General features: G+C 50.2%; 1 protein-coding gene across 2 annotated transcripts; it reads left to right on the plus strand.

The window, feature by feature from the left end:
• Positions 1-4174: 4174 nt before the first annotated feature.
• Positions 4175-14634, plus strand: Slc11a1 (solute carrier family 11 member 1). Of its 2 annotated transcripts, XM_028760704.1 has the most exons (15): positions 4175-4310; positions 4744-4877; positions 5785-5907; positions 6162-6281; positions 8213-8319; positions 8673-8743; positions 9056-9123; positions 9290-9445; positions 10069-10227; positions 12334-12423; positions 12513-12632; positions 12935-13084; positions 13424-13497; positions 13881-14034; positions 14116-14634. In XM_028760704.1, exons 1-15 carry the CDS (start codon positions 4304-4306, stop codon positions 14227-14229), a joined length of 1647 nt encoding a protein of 548 aa, XP_028616537.1. In that variant the 5' UTR covers positions 4175-4303; the 3' UTR covers positions 14230-14634. The 2 variants fall into 2 exon arrangements, with proteins under 2 accessions (XP_028616537.1, XP_028616538.1); XM_028760705.1 differs by lacking the exon at positions 5785-5907.
• The last annotated feature ends 1947 nt before the right edge of the window (positions 14635-16581 follow it).

Below are 16581 nucleotides of genomic sequence, written 5' to 3' on the forward strand. Positions count from 1 at the left end.
TGTCTGGATCAGAGGCCCTGCTGCTACTGGGAGCCCTGTTTGTGGTCTGTGTTGACAACAGAAACCATGTAGAAACCCATGATCCATGTTCTTGTGGACCATAAAGAGCAAATAAGCTACTTTGTCAGTGATATTGATGACTGTAAAAGCACAGTTGAGAAAGAGGGACATGGCCGGGCGGTGGTGGCGCACGCCTTTAATCCCAGCACTTGGGAGGCAGAGGCAGGTGGATTTCTGAGTTCGAGAGTTTGAGACTAGCCTGGTCTACAGAGTGAGTTCCAGGACAGCCAGGACTACACAGAGAAACCCTGTCTAGTAAAAACCAAAAAAAAAAAAAAGAGGGAGAGGGACATGGAAGACTTTCTCTGCCCCACCCAAAATAGTGACAGCCTAAATAGGAAGCTATGGAAGGAACCCTTACAAACTGTGAGAGGCTGTTGAAGTGTCCCCAGTAGAGGGCTTCCAGCAGGGGCTCAGCAGGGGAAGGACTCAGCTCCCTTTAAGATGCAAGCTACTCAGAGTTTAACCATGCTCCAGTGAATAACACAAATTGAACTTTTTCCCCTGTGGGGCAGGTCACAAGGGCGGCCGGGGGTGGACAGGGAAGGACTGGGAAGCAATGTGACAAGTGGATATGATGTGAAATCCCCAAAGAATCGATAAAAATATGTTGGAAAAAAAAAAAGAGAGAGGTTGAGACAGGACGATGGAGGATGACAAAGTCAAAGACTGCTGGTGCTACAGAGGGAATTCTGGATCAGCCTGGGCCATTCAGTTAAGTCTTGTCCCCAGATACAAAGTGAAAGGGGGCAAGGACCTACTTTCGGTCCGTGGGCGTGAAAACCAAAACTGAACAAAATGCAGGCTGGTTAGACCTTTGAAGGCACAGATCAATCCTCCATTGGCCTTTCCTTCCTTCATCCTTTGGCTAAATCTCATATGTCCTGGAAATCATCACTTTGATGGAACCTCTCCTACTCAGCTGGGACAGTCTCACTTGAAATCGCTCTACCACACACAGCCTGTAGTTTGGATATATACATGAAAAAGTCTTGCTATCTGAGTGAGTCCATCATGAAGATACCCCAGGTCTGGAGAGTTGGCTCAGTGGTTAAGAGTCCTTGTTCTCCTGAAGGACCCAGTTTGATTCCCAGCATCCACATGGAGGCTTACTACTTATTCACTCAGGCACCAGGCATGCGTATGGCACACAGACATACATGCAGGAAAAGCACTCAATCTAAAAAAAAAATTTTTTTAAAGAAAATAACAGGAGCAGTGTGGCAGCACATACCTGTAATACCTGTAATACCTGTAATATCTGTAATGCTAATATTTGGGAGGCTGAGGCAGGAGAATCTTCAGTTCAAGGTCAGCATGGTGGTGAGGAGTGGAAAGCTTGTCTCAAGTGTGTGTGTGTGTGTGTGTGTGTAAGAAAAAGAAAATGAAACAAAAACACCAAGCTGAAAAGGAAACAACAGGAACAGAAACTTAGCCAGGCACGAGACACACTTGTAAATCTCAAATGATTTATTTGTGTGTGTGTGTGTGTGTGTGTGTATGCACACATGCATGCATGCACAAGTATGGGCAATGGCCAAGCATCCAGAAGAGGATGTCACATGCCCTGAAGCTGGGAGTGCCTTGACATGGGTATTGGGAACTGAATCCAGCTCTTCTGCAAAAGCTGTACATGCTCCTAACTGCTGAGCCCTTTCCCCTCAAAGCACCCTCAAGGGTCCCACCTCTTAATATGATTGTCACCTTGGTAGTGACTTTGGCACATAAATGTTATGCGGTTACAACATTCAAACCGTAATGGTAAACAAACCTGGGAAGCCACTGTGGGCTTTATTGTTTATGACATTTCAGTTCCAAAGAACCGAAGGCAACCACCGCAAATGAAGTCCAGTTTGGTCTTAATTTCACTTTGTAGACCAGGGTAACCCTGAACTTATGCCAAACCTCCTGTCTTGTCTTCCCAAGTGCCAGAGCAGCAGGCAGGTATGGGCTATCCTACCCAATCCAATATGGTGTTTACAGGGGTATCTGTATTATCTAATGTGTCAGAATTCCATGATGCTTTAATCCCAAGTGACATTCCATTGCATGTCTATATCATATTGTATTTATCTATGTATTGACAGATATGCAGTTGGTTTCCATGACTTGGCTAATGTGAAAGATTGCTAGGAACAGGTCTTCCAATGTCTGTTTGTATTTCTACTTTTTCTTTTTCTTTCTTTCTTTCTTTCTTTCTTTCTTTCTTTCTTTCTTTCTTTCTTTCTTTTTTTTTTTGGTTTTTCGAGACAGGGTTTCTCTGTGTAGCCCTGGCTGTCCTGGAACTCACTCTGTAAACCAGGCTGGCCTCGAACTCAGAAATCCACCTGCCTCTGCCTCCCAAGTGCCGGGATTAAAGGCATGCGCCACCACCGCCTGGCCACTTTTTCTATAGTTGGAATACTCACATTGATCCAACACCATGGACCATGATCCAATGTCCCCACTTTCTCTCAGAGGCGTTATCTGTGGAAGGGTGCATGGACATGGATATATGGAGTCCTGTGCCGTTGGCTCACACGCAGGTTCCTTACCTACCGCATCTCTGCACCACAGGCCCCTGCGAGCCACCTTTATAACCACATCCGTCACCTCTCTACCTGACCCGTCCCTAGCCTGGGGTAACCACAAATCTGATCATCGATTGCAAAAGTACTATTTAGGGCTGGAGAGATGGCTTATCGGTTTCTTAAGAGCACTGACTGCTCTCCCAGAGGTCTTAAGTTCAATTCCCAGCAACCACACGGTGGCTCACACCCATCAGTAACCAGATCTGATGCCTTCTTCTGGTGTGTCTGAAGACAGCAACAGTAGAGTGTACTCCTATACATAAAAGAAATCTTTAAAAGCAAGTTTATTTAAATGGGACAACAAGGGCGGGAAGGAGGCTCAGTGCATCAGAGCATTCGCTGTGCAAGCATGAGGACCAGAGCTCTCATCTTCAGCATCATACATAAAAAGGTATCACACACTCACATGCATATACCACACATGCCACACACCCATCCTCCCCAAGACTCACAAATGCTCATGTGCATGTGCGCACGCATGCGCACGCGCGCACACACACACACACACACACACACACACACACACACGGACACAAGGCAGGTGTGACACATACCTATAACCTCCACACTCAGGTGCAGAGGCAGGAGGACTGTGAGTTTGAGCCAGCCTGGGCTACACAGAACCTGTCTTGAAAAATCAAGGGCTGAAGCTACATGTCAAGCACTTGCCTGGTGTGTGAAAGGCTCTCATGGAACACACAATTCTCCTGCCGTAGCTTCTGGAGTACTGGGATTTGAGGCATGTGCTCACATTGAACCACCCACATACCCATAGGTAAGCTTTTGAAAGTGACTTTAAAAAAAAAAAAAACTAAGCGCACAGCATTCTTCCACTAAACTACTTCCTTAATGTTGGTTTTACTTTTCATTTTGAGTAGGGTTTCACTAAATTGTCGGGACCTTAAACTTAGTCTGCAGCCCAGGCAGACGATGACCTTTTCATTCAGTCTAACTTCCTGAAGATGTCTCTGTGCTATTGTATGTATCCACTTACCTGACAGCTCGGATAATTCCAGCTTCTGGTTTGGCAGATAATATTGCTGTAAACATCATGTGGAGGTTTTTAACTTCTCTGGGGTTCATTCTGTGATATGGACACAGCATTCACCTATGGCTATCTGAGACCCTCACAGGTCCACAGGATAGAAGGACTTTTTACCTCCCTGTCCTTCCCATTAGGGCAGCCAATGCCCCTTGAACTCCAGACTGAGATGAAAGACCTGACAGGATATGGATCTGTGTATTAGCATGTGTGTGTGTGTGTGCGCGAGCGCGCGTGTTTTTGTGAAGCTGCCATGAGATATTAAACATTAATACCCAAATGGAAGGAAGTGCCTGAAATCAGAGGTAATTTTGGAAGTAGAGAACCTGGGGTATCTGGAACGGGGCCAGAGTTATTATGGAACATAGGGTATCCAGGAGAGGAACGAGGGTCAAAGCTGTGGCTTAGCTCCTTCTGACACAACTGGCCACTTCTGCCTTTGGTGAGTGTTTCGAAACGCCAAGAGTGAAATTGTGAGCATGCCCTTGGTGATGTGGAGTTGAAGTCTGGTGAGGATGGGAAGGGTGTGGGCTCCCCACTCTTACTCACTCGGTCCAGCACCCACAGAAGGGAACAGATTGAGGAGCTGCCAGGCCTGGGGATCACAGAGTATCCTGCCGCCTGCGTCCTCATGATTCGTGAGTGGTGGCCTCCAGGGACCTAATGAGGTGGCAAGGAAGATTTACAGTCTCTGTGGGGGCTCTGGTCTGCCAGACACGCTGGAGTCGGACACTTCTATGGATTACAGCTGATGGAGGAGGCAGAGCGTGGGGTCATGCAGCTGGGGGAGGGACTGCAGTGGGGGCTTGGCTTACCCTGGGGAAGGGCTGGGGTGGGGGCTTGGCTTACCCTTCTCTGGGCCTCCTGTCTCACAAATCTCCTGACTCAGGAGATTTGGATTGGAGAAGTTCTGTGCTCACTGGGAGGGAAGTGATTCTGGAAACCTCTACTTGACACATAGGTGGGACAGCCAGTTGAGGGGAGTTGAGGTCGAGGGAGGAAGCTGGTAGCTTGAATCCAAGACTCTTGAAAGAAGCACACACCCACCTAGCATCCTGGGGTCCCTGACAGGTGACAAGAGCCCCCAGAGGCTGAGCAGGCCCAGTTATGGCTCCATTTCCAGCCTGCCTGGCCCAGCATCTCAGCCAGCGCCTTCCCAGAAGACTCACCTGAGCGAGAAGATTCCCATCCCCGGCACAGAACAGGTAGGAATGTTAGGTTAGGAATGTCCTCAGTGCTCCCCGGTCCTACCAGATCCTCCAAGAGCTTGCAGGCTGGGGAGGGGGCAACTTTTGTGTCCATGACAGTGATTAAAGAGGCTGCTCTGTAGTTATTTGGGGGGGGGGAAGCCAATCAAATGGTTCTCAAGAAGACCTTAGCTTTTCCGTAGGAGGAAAGTGCCTGGAGACTACTTTGGCATTAAAAGAAGGGACCACCTAGGGACGTACACGGGTGAAGATGAGCACCAGCCTGGTTCTGGGATGCTGCCATCCAGCCTTGCCACAACATTTCTTTTTATAATGTATTACGTTTATTTATTTAGTTATGTGTATTTGCGTATTTTTGTGTCCATTTATACAGCATGCACATGGAGAGCAGAGGACAGCTTGTCACTTCTACTATGTGGGTTCCAAGTTTGGTGGCTTTATCCACTGAGCCCCTTCTCAGTCCTCATTGCCACAATCTAAGCAGACTCCTAGGCCAAGCTGAGTGACTCAGTGGTCCCCAGAGAGGAGGGCCTGAAGTCTGAGAAGGGACTGGGGAGGGAAGAGCTGGAACAGCGAGGTTTAACTACAAGAAAGTTCCTCTCTATGGACTCTGAGGTCTGTGTTTCAAGCCTGAAAGAGGCAGACGGGTCACGTGCTGACCAGTTGCAGAGGCTGCAGCTGAACATGACCGATCCAGAAAGCAGAGCCATAGTGACTCAGCAAATCCCCCTGGGTTCTCCGGGTAGGGGCAGCAGGGCCACTGGGTGGGTGATGGGAAGACAGGGCTGGCCAGCCTGACTGAAGAGACCCGAAGAGTTTTCAGATGAGGGGATGGTCAAGGCCAGCTGTGTCTACCCAGGAGCTAACACGACCTGATCTGCTTACACCACCCCACCACCCCCAGGGTACATTCAGCCTGAGGAAGCTGTGGGCGTTCACAGGGCCTGGTTTCCTCATGAGCATCGCTTTCCTTGACCCGGGGAACATTGAGTCGGACCTTCAAGCTGGTGCTGTGGCTGGATTCAAAGTACTGAGTTGGGCCTCCATGCTGCTTTGTGTGTGTGTGTGTAGGGGGGTATCTTAGCTCAGACACTGAAGACCCCAGTTCTCCAGAGCAAGCTGCATGGGTGGTTTTCCTGAGGATAAGGATTAAGTTCATGTGGGACAAGAAAAGGTCCTTGGGGAAGGCCCTCCAGAAAGGAGGCTGTAGGGGATGATCTTTCTACCCGTTCCCTGTCAGAGTGGCTGCTCTGGCTGAGGCTCTCCTCTGTTTCCCCACAGCTTCTCTGGGTGCTGCTATGGGCCACTGTGCTAGGCTTGCTCTGCCAGCGGCTGGCTGCCCGGCTGGGTGTGGTGACAGGCAAGGACTTGGGTGAAGTCTGCCATCTCTACTACCCTAAGGTGAGCAGAGGGGCCGTGGACAGAAAGCACCTACAGGTCTCAAACCCTGAGCAGCTGCTGATAGCTTCCATAATCAAATAAATACATTAGCTCCCAGGCTTCACAAGTCCAGCTGGCAAACCAACCAACCAACCAACAAACAAACAAAAACAAAGAAAAAACAAAACAAAAAAACCAAACATAGGTTCAATTCATAGCACAGGGACAAAGCCCTATAGCCCAAGATTCACTCAAGACCACCTAATCTACACCATGGTATATTTCATAGGGATTTTTTTTTATCTTATGAATTCACTAACTTGTTTTTTACACGACTGGAGATTCTACTTGGGGGTTCCTGAATGCTGGATGAGCAATCTACCTTCGAACTGTATCTCCAGCCCCTTTCAAAGGGATTTAATGTAATTTAACCCATCCAGGAGTCAGAAGGGCTTAAAGTTCCAGGGCAAAAGGTGTCCCAAAAGCTGATAAGTCATGCCGGCACACCATAGGAACCCCAAATCGGGCTTTTGCTTCTAGAAGCTTGTAGCAACTGCTTAACTAACCACGGGAGGGACTGGAGCTTAGGAACCTAACCGATGTTACTGCCCAAAATGCCTACGAGCGAGAGGCTGGGTTTCTCTCCGCATCCGTCTGAGTTAGTCTGTGTCTGTCGCTGAATGAAAGTCCATGAAGCTGAGTAGTTTAGTTTATTAGCTAGCTAGCTAGCTAGCTTTTTATTTTTTCAAAACAAGGTTTTTCTATGTAGCCCTGTCCTAAAACTCACTCTGTAGACCAGGCTGACCTCAAACTCAGAGATCTTCCTGCCTCTGCCTCCTGAGTGCTGGGATTAAAGGAGTGCAGCACTTCCGCCTGGCTATTTATTTATTTATTTATTTATTCAGAGCAGAGTTTCACTGTGTACCCCTGACCAGCCTGAATCTCAGAGAGCCCCACATGCCTCTGCCTCCAGAGGACTGAGTTTAAAGGTGTGCATCATCGTGTCTGGAACAATCATCTAGTTTATCTAAAAAAAAAAAAAAAAAAAAAAAGTTAAAGGGACAGGCTTGGTAATATTCCAGCACTCAGGAAGCAAGGCAGGTGGCTCTCCATGAATTTGAGGCCAGCCTCGTCTTCATAGTGAGGTCTAGGACAGTCATGGCTATTTAAAGAGACCCTATCAAGAGAGAGAGGGGAGGGGAGAGGGAAAGGGAGGGATGGAGAGAGAGGACAAAGAAAAGGAAAGACTAGGCTGAGCATAGGGCAATGATAGAGCATATACCTAGCTTGTACAAGGCCTCAAATGAAGCACCAGTACTGCTAAACAAAGCAACAACAACAAAAAGTTAGCTCACATCTCTACAGGTTCAAGGTGTCAATTTCCGCTTACCATGGTGGGTGGGGTGCATGGGGTTAGCCTCATACACGCCAGGCAAGCGTTACCACATTACTCCGCCTTCTCTTTTTGTTTGAGACAGGGTCTCACCATGCTGCCCCACCCCAGGCTGTCCTTGAACTTGCCTTAGCTTCTGGGCTATCAGGCCAGCATCACCTGGTCCATCTTCTGCTCTAAAGGGTTTGGTCAGCGTCTCAACATGAGGACCAAGGTTCCAACACACGAATCCTTTAGCGACCCAAAACTGCCAGAGCAAAGTCCTTTAAGCGTGTCTTTTGGTTTTGGTTTTTTCAAGACAGGGTTTCTCTATGTAACCCTGACTCACTCTGTAGACCAGGCTGGCCTGGAACTCATAGAGATCTGTTTGCCTCTGCCTCCCGAGTGCAGGCGTGTGTACCCTCACTGGCCCAGCAATCCTGTCTTATAAAACCAGCTGGAAAGTGTAAAAGCACACAGGCTTCAAGCCCTCAGCACAGTGCCGAGCAGGTAAAGGCAAGAAAACTGAAATGTCAAACAGCTAGCCTTCTTTTAAGGAAGCAACATCTCCTCCCCACAGGCACCCCGTGTCCTCCTCTGGCTGACCATTGAGCTGGCCATTGTGGGCTCAGACATGCAGGAAGTTATCGGGACGGCTATCTCCTTCAATCTGCTCTCCGCTGGACGGTATCATGCTAGGGAACCCACCTCAGTACCAGGCTGGAGGGAACCTCTGCTTCCTCCCCAGGCCAAGGACCCTCCTGAATCTATGTTATCACCCCATTTCCAGTAGGGCTGGTGGGAGTCTATTATTTAGAATGTAAGGTGACTTGTGAGTCACACAGCACACAGGCCAGGACTCCCTACCACACCTGGTCCCCTACCTGGTTTTGCCCTTCCTGGGTGTCTATGCATGTTTGACACACCCCACACTCCCCTCATCCTAAGCTGGTCAAGCTACTTGGGCTCTTGACTCCCCACTGAGGCTGGGAACTCCAGATCTGGACCAGGCTGGGCTGATCTGACCTCCTTGGTTTCAGCATCCCCCTGTGGGGCGGCGTACTCATCACCATTGTGGACACCTTCTTCTTCCTCTTCTTGGATAACTATGGTGAGGGAAAGCCTCTCTTCTTAGGGAATGAAAGCGGGCAGGGCTACCTTCCTGGAGCCTTCTCCCAGAGGTGTGGGTTCCCTCTGGTCCAGCTGTATGGCTTGAGCAACATACTCTCTGGTTTCATTTTCTGTGACATGGGACAGAAGAACATCCTGGTGTCACAGGGCTGTGGTGAAGTTTTTATGAGAAAAAGATATGCTAAGCCCTTGGCCCAGTGCCCAGAACAAAGTGCTCAAAACAGCCACTCTCAAGTGTTTATGTGACAGGGTTTTTCTTTTCTTTTTTTATCCTCCTTCACTGTGCCCCTAGGTTTGCGCAAGCTGGAAGCTTTCTTTGGGTTTCTCATTACCATAATGGCTTTGACCTTTGGCTATGAGGTAGAGTATCAGAGTTATACCCCTTCCCTCAAGATGAGTCCCTTCCCTTCTACCTGGGTAGCCTAAGGGTCTAGGGAAACAGCCCTTAGCCACGATCCTTACCTGCCTTCCGGGATAGGGTGGAAGGAGGAAGGTTTTAGCTGGCTGACCAAGTTCCTTCCGACAGTATGTGGTAGCCCGTCCATCCCAGAGAGCACTCCTTACGGGCCTGTTCCTGCCCTCCTGCCCGGGCTGTGGGCAGCCTGAGCTGCTGCAGGCCGTGGGCATCGTGGGTGCCATCATCATGCCTCATAACATCTACCTGCACTCAGCCTTGGTCAAGGTGAGCAGAGCGGAGGGAGGAAGGAGGGAGGAGCCTGTTTCTGAGCCTGGACTCCTGTCTCAGATGCCTTCCGTGAGGCTCTTAGTTAAGAATGGACTCAGTGTTCAGCCTGCCTGTAACAACAGGTCTGAGGCAAATCAACAAAAATGAGTCGAGGCCTAGAAACATCTGCATCCCCAAGTAGGGGACAAAAACAAGGACAAAGTAAATAGAGGAGGGAACTGCAGATGCTGAAAGGTGCTCACAAAGAAACACACTGAAAAGATTGGTGGGTGTGCTGAAGGATGGCATGGCAGATGGGGAGAACAGCGAATGCAAAGGTCCTGAGGCAGAAATGAACCAGACACACTTGACAATGAAGCATGTTGGATGAAGGGGGCGGGGATATCACAGCTGAATTACAGAGAGGCCTCAAAGGTCAGGTCTTTCTTCATTCACATAACTGGTCACTGTGACCAGACCTCTGGCAAGGACAAAGCTGACCAGGACTTGAACAAGACTACCACATAGGGAACTTTCCCGGAACAGTGACTCAGAGAAGACAGAAGTATACGCGTGGGGGTAGGGGACGTTGGGGAACCCTGAGGGACTTTGGTCCTTCCTTTCACCTCTGACCTTACTAGTCTAGAGAGGTAGACCGAGCCCGCCGGGTGGAAGTTCGAGAAGCCAACATGTACTTCCTGATTGAGGCCACCATCGCCCTATCCGTGTCTTTCATCATCAACCTCTTCGTCATGGCTGTGTTTGGTCAGGCCTTCTACCGGCAAACCAACGAGGAAGCGGTGAGCCACAGTGTCCCTATCACCAGCTCCTTCGTATATACCCACACCCCACGTGCCCGCCAGCTTTGCCAGGGATTCCAGGTCACCAGGCCACATCCTCCCGAGTCTCTGCTGGACTCAGCTCTTTTCCTCATCATCTCAACTCCCAGATGACAGGTGTCACTTTGAAGTACTGCTTGGCTTGAGGTTTTTGTTTTGTTTTTGACTTTTGTTTTGTTTTGTTTTGGTTTGTTTTTTTCGAGACAGGGTTTCTCTGTGTAGTCCGGGCTGCCCTGGAACTCACTCTGTAGACCAGGCTGGCCTCGAACTCAGAAATCTGCCTGCCTCTGCTTCCCAAATGCTGGGATTAAAGGCATGTGCCACCACCGCCCAGCATTGGCTTGAGATGTTGCTTTGGTACCAGGCATCACCTGAGAGCCCCATGGTAAAGCGAGCAAGTCCTACACCTTGCTCTTGTATGTAGCGAACACAGGGAAGACGTGAAGGGACAGGAAGCCAGCCCGCCCACCAGTGAGCGCTTAGGGACGGTCAGAGTTGGAACAGTGCAGGGATGCAGCTGCAGGTGGGGGTGCAGAATGATGGGCTAGAGTTGGGGTCCCCGAGGGACCCTGACAGTTCTGTCCCTCTGGAGGCTGGAGCAGATCAGCGTGGGAGCGGGCATGCGGGGACTGGGATTCACTAACCCGAAAGTCCTTGCTAAATGTCCTGAGTGTGTGGCGCATCCATTCTTGGGTGTCACTCTGCCACCCCGCATGAGGGAGAGGACTCTATGAGGACTCTGAAACATAGTTTTTCTTCCTTTCTTTCTTCCTTTTTCAAGACAGCGTTTCTTTGTGGGTAGCCCTGCTGGCTGCAAACTCACAGAGATCACAGCCTCCCAAGTGCTGGCTTTTTTTTTTTTTTTTTTTTTTGGTTTTTTCGAGACAGGGTTTCTCTGTGTAGCCCTGGCTGTCCTGGAACTCACTCTGCAGACCAGGCTGGCCTCGAACTCAGAAATCTGCCTGCCTCTGTCTCCCAAGTGCTGGGATTAAAGGCGTGCGCCACCACCGTCCGGCTTTTTTTTAATTTATTTTTTATTTTTTTATTTTCCAATGGCTGGATTTTATAGTGCTTTGTAGGCTGTTGGAGGAATAAGGGCATTGATAGGCAAACACATCTACGAACCCCACAAACTACAGCAATGATCAGCATAGCAAGACACAGCTATACTACATTAGTGGCAGGAGTGCTATGGGAGTAACCAACTACTTTCTGATTGGATTTAAGGTCTACCCTTCAAAAAGAAATGTATACCTGGTACTGTAAATCTAGCCAAGAGTCCATGGTTGGAAATTCATAAGCCCCAAGAGTGAACTTATTACTTACTATTATTCTGCTAAATGGGCAGAATAGTGACAAACTGCCCTATAAATTCCTATCTTTCTACCATAGATCACTGCAGCTCATGCACCTCATCAGAGAAATGTATGTGTGGAGTAAAGGTGACTAACACAGAAATTCATAACTGGTCAAAGTGGGAGGAACAAGTGTCAGCGAAGTGATGAACTATAAATGGGACAGCTATCTCACACACACACATGCACCCAGAGACCCAATGACTATCTCAGTAGAAGGGGCAGAAAACTTGTAAGAGCCAGAGGTTTGGGGGTACAGGATCAAAACCTGTGCCTTCTGGACATGACAGGTTTGATGTACTCATAAATTCATGACATTTGTAGTTGCCTGCACAAGACCTGTATAACATTAAGTCAGTCAACATTCTAGATGAAGGGGAAAGAGGTTCATGAGTTCCAGTCCTTAATGGAGAATTAATTCTTAATGGAGAATTGTCGAAGGCTAATGATTTCTGGGGGAGGAAGACCAGGGTTTTTCTATATAGCCTGAGCTGTCTTGGAACTTGCTCTGTAGACAAGGCTAGCCTCAAATTTACAGAGATCTGCCTGCCTCTGCCTCCCAAGTGCTAGGATTCTTTAAGGTATGTGTGGCCACCACCAGCCTGGGCCTCCCTCAGGTTTTTAACTTGGGTTGGGGCCTAGCTGGGGTCCTGATTTTCCAAAGTGAGTTTGCGTTTTTCCCACCTCCCTCCTACTGACTCCCTGCCTGCAGTTCAACATCTGTGCCAACAGCAGCCTCCAGAACTATGCTAAGATCTTCCCCAGGGACAATAACACAGTGTCAGTGGATATCTATCAAGGAGTAAGTACCACTCAGACCAGCATGTGGCCACGCCTTGTCAGGGCCTCTTTTGGGCGGGGCTTCTGTCTGATCACACCTCCTCTCTCTAGGGTGTGATCCTAGGCTGTCTCTTTGGCCCTGCGGCCCTCTACATCTGGGCAGTAGGTCTCCTGGCAGCCGGGCAGAGTTCTACTATGACCGGCACTTATGCAGGACAGTTTGTGATGGAGGTGGGTATTGAGGGCCCGAGAACAGCAGACACACTGCTAGAGGCTCGGACGCTGGGTGTTTCTGAGTTGCAGAGGGGTAAGATGACGAACAGAATCCCCCAAAGCTGTTCCACATTCAGCCAACAGTTATGTGAATCCTCCTTCTCCCTCCTACTCGTCCTTTCTCCCATCAGCAAGAGTCAGAGCTACCCCCATTTCCAAGACAGACAAATTCGTGGAGGGGGGGTGTTGGGGGTGTTGGGAGCAGGTGTCTGAGACAACCAAGGCCATGTAGCCCCATCAGGGTGCTTGGTCCCACCCAGGGTTTCCTGAAGCTGAAGTGGTCCCGCTTCGCACGAGTTCTTCTCACCCGTTCTTGCGCCATCTTGCCCACTGTGCTGGTGGCTGTCTTCCGTGACCTGAGGGACCTGTCCGGCCTCAACGATCTACTCAATGTTCTGCAGAGTCTACTGGTGAGACCCATGGTCTAGCTAATGAGGAGCACGGCAGCCCCTCTCCTCTCCCCCCTCCAAAAAGTCCTACAGGGCTTGCCCTAAACTCTCTCAGGATTCTATAGCCACACTAAAAAGCAAAAGTCCTCACTGTCCCCATTCTACAGATGGAAAAAACAATGCATTGGGTTAGCTGACTGGAGGCTGAGCTGGCCTTCAAATTTCAGATACAGAATACTGCTCAGGGCCCTTAGGGAACGTCCCGAAGGCTCCCAGCCAGAGGAGAGGCAGAACTCCCCGCTCCCACTCCCTGCTGTACCAAAGGAGGGTCTTAGCCTCAGTCTCCACCACTCCCCACAGCTGCCCTTCGCTGTGCTGCCCATTTTAACCTTCACCAGCATGCCAGCCGTCATGCAGGAGTTTGTCAACGGCCGGTGAGTACTCCCTTCCCAAACCACCGTGCACCACGTTCTGTACTCAACCACACAGGGGCACAAACAACTGCTACCTCCACCTTCCCATGAAACCAAGGCCCCAGACCATAAAGAACTTGCCCAGTGTCACACAGCTACTAAGTATGGGGACCAGGGTTCGGTGGGGGCTGTACCGGGCTTACCTTCACTACACTTCTTGCCTAGTCCTGTCAGTAACGGAGCCTGAAGTAATGAGGTCTGTCTGCTCTAGACTACACAGGTCAGAGAAGGTGCCCTGCTCCCCCATCTCCAGCTCTGAGCTAGCTGGAGGTCCTGGGCTGGGAGGAGACCATCCAGGTGGTCCAGCTGCATCTAGCCAGCCCTGGGTATTCATTCCTTCCCAGGTTGAGCAAAGCTGTCACTTCCTGCATCATGGCACTGGTCTGTGCCATCAACCTGTACTTCGTGATAAGCTACCTGCCCAGCCTCCCGCACCCCGCCTACTTTGGCCTTGTGGCTCTGCTCGCCATAGGTTACTTGGGCCTTACTGCTTATCTGGTACTGGGGTCAGCCAAAGGGCAGGGCGGGCAGGAGAGGGAGACATGGGGGGCTTCTGCAGAGCTCTGGCCTCTCCTCCAGGCCTGGACCTGTTGCATCGCCCATGGAGCCAACTTTCTGATGCATAGCTCTCACCAGCACTTCCTGTATGGGCTCCCTAACGAGGTGCAGGGAGGTGTGGAGAGTTCCGGGTGACCAGCAGGGCACAGTGACCAGCGGCATCCAGCAAGCATAGAGACAACAGGATGGACACAGCAAGACAATTGGAGGTCCTCTACCAGGCTTTCTGGATTACTGGTTTCCAGTTTGGACAAATACTTTACCTCAAAGTGTCCTAGGGACCACAATCATCTTACCACAACCTAAAACACAATGCCTGGGGCTAAAGAGATGGCTCAGGTGTTAAGAACACTAGCCACCCTTTGAGAAGACAGGGATTCAGTTCCCAGCATCAACATGGTGGCTTTCAACTGAGGGTAACTCCAGTTCCAGGGCATTCAGTGCCCTCTTCTGGCCGTCTCCTCTGGCACTTCCATGCCCAAGTGCACAGACAAACATACAGGCAAAACGCCTGTATACATAAAAATTACTTAAAACAAACAGTGTCTGGTGCTCCTAAAAGATATCTCAAAACTATTTATTTGGCGCAGTCTTGTAATCCTAGCCCTGAGGTAGCAGTGCAAGGCTGAGGTAGTAGGAAGGTGAGTCCCAGGCTAGTATACACCCAGACCACCTCAAACAAACCCTCCACGAGGCCACAGTCTCACTCCAGCACTGGGAAGATGAAAGCAGGAGTCTTAAAAAAAAGTTCTATGTCATCCTCTTGTTATAAAGTGAGTCCCAGACTAACCTGGGCTACCCGAGAGCCTGTCTCAAGAAAGAAGTAAAAAGAAAGAAGGTGGAGGAGGCAGAGAAGGAGGAGGAGGAGGAGAAGGAGAAGGAGAAGGAGAAGGAGAAGGAGAAGGAGAAGGAGAAGAAAACAATCTGACAAACTTGAGGGGAGGAAGAGGAGGACTGGAAGAAACTTTAAAAAACAGAAATAGTCCGATGATCCAAAGGGTAGCTCCCGCCGGGCGGTGGTGGCGCACGCCTTTAATCCCAGCACTTGGGAGGCAGAGACAGGTGGATTTCTGAGTTTGAGGCCAGCCTGGTCTACAGAGTGAGCTCCAGGACAGCCAGGGCTACACAGAAAAACCCTGTCTCGAAAAACCAAAAAAAAAACCCAAAGGGTAGCTCCCCTCTGTTCTAAAGCGCTGGAAAATCTAAACCCGAACCCTCCAAGTGACTGATTGTCTCCTGCTCTCTTTTGTACCTGAAACCTATTTTCCAGGTGGTAAAACCTGGAAACGGTACCTTCTCTTTCAGGAGCCAGGCCATAAAGAACCCAAAAGTCTGTGCCTTCAAGGCCCAATTCATTTGCCATCTCCCCAGGGAACTGGGCTGACCGGACTCCCACGCTGCGCTGTTAGGGTTCCCTGCACTCAACTCTCAGCTCCCCCTAGGGGCAGGGACTCTCCCGAGCGCCCACACTCCGATCTAGGCCACGTAATCCTTCAAGGGTAAGCGGAACTCAGGTGAGAGGAGGGTGCTTTCTCCTAGGGCTGCAGAAGCCACCCCCGCGCTGAGGTAGGGAGTAGCGGCGTAGGCGGGGAACCCCCTCCTCCGCAGTAAGCGTCCCGGCACCCTTCGCCCTGTGTAGACCTAGCACTTTGCAGACGCTCCCTAGGCAGTTTCTAGGCTCCCCTAAGTCCCTCCTCCTGACTCCTCCAGTTCCTCGTACCTAGCCTAGAACAGTCCAGAGCAGCACCGAGGAAGGAGTGTCCAGCGATCCTTTCCCCAGGGTTGAGCTTGTGAGAGGTTCACTGTCTGAAAGTAGCTCCCATTACCCGGAACCCAGCTGGGGAGGTTGTGGACTGGCCGCTCAGATTGGGGCGCTTGTTTATGAAAAGAATTTCCTCTTTCTTAAAAGGGCAACGAAAAGAGTGGGGCCCAAAAGGAGCGGCGAAGGGAGCGGTCTGGCGCAACCCGAATAGCAGTCAGAGAGGGTGCCTGAGCAAGCGTACCTCCCCACGCCTTGGTGCTTACTGCTGGAGAAGATGGGAGCCGAGATAGCATGAAGGGGTAGGGGGCTGGCGAAGAAAGCTTCTCCAGACTCCCCTTCAGTTTCTCCTAAGTGTCCCCCAACTTGCTGCTGAGTCTGGCAATTCACTTGGCATTAATTGGGTGCTTTATTTTTTATTTTTCGTGATAAGCCCTGGGTTAGAAGTGGAGGAGAGGTAAAGCCCCGAATTAACGAGGATGCCAGCTGTCAAGGTGCTCTCGGGGCAAGGGGGTGAGAGGGCTAAATAAACTGAGGCAGGATGAGGGAGGCCTGCACCTGACACAGTGAGTTAGGGAGAAGACCACTGAGCACAGGATTTTGAAAGTTAAATTTGAAAGGGCTGTCAGTGAGCATGTCCAAAATTCTTGGTTCTCAGAGGCTGTGGCACGGGGTTGGGGAACCCAGGAGGAGGGGAAAGCGGATCATATGAATAGCTAGGGTTAGGA

The sequence above is a fragment of the Grammomys surdaster genome, unplaced genomic scaffold (genome assembly GCF_004785775.1).
Source record: "Grammomys surdaster isolate TR1022 unplaced genomic scaffold, NIH_TR_1.0 126546, whole genome shotgun sequence".
Taxonomy (NCBI): domain Eukaryota; kingdom Metazoa; phylum Chordata; class Mammalia; order Rodentia; family Muridae; genus Grammomys; species Grammomys surdaster.

Excerpts from the sequence above, each read along its gene's own strand:
- Slc11a1 (XM_028760704.1), top strand. Across the intron at positions 9,446-10,068 it reads TGCACTCAGCCTTGGTCAAG|TCTAGAGAGGTAGACCGAGC; the intron begins GTGAGCAGAGCG and ends TGACCTTACTAG. Across the intron at positions 12,633-12,934 it reads CAGGACAGTTTGTGATGGAG|GGTTTCCTGAAGCTGAAGTG; the intron begins GTGGGTATTGAG and ends GGTCCCACCCAG.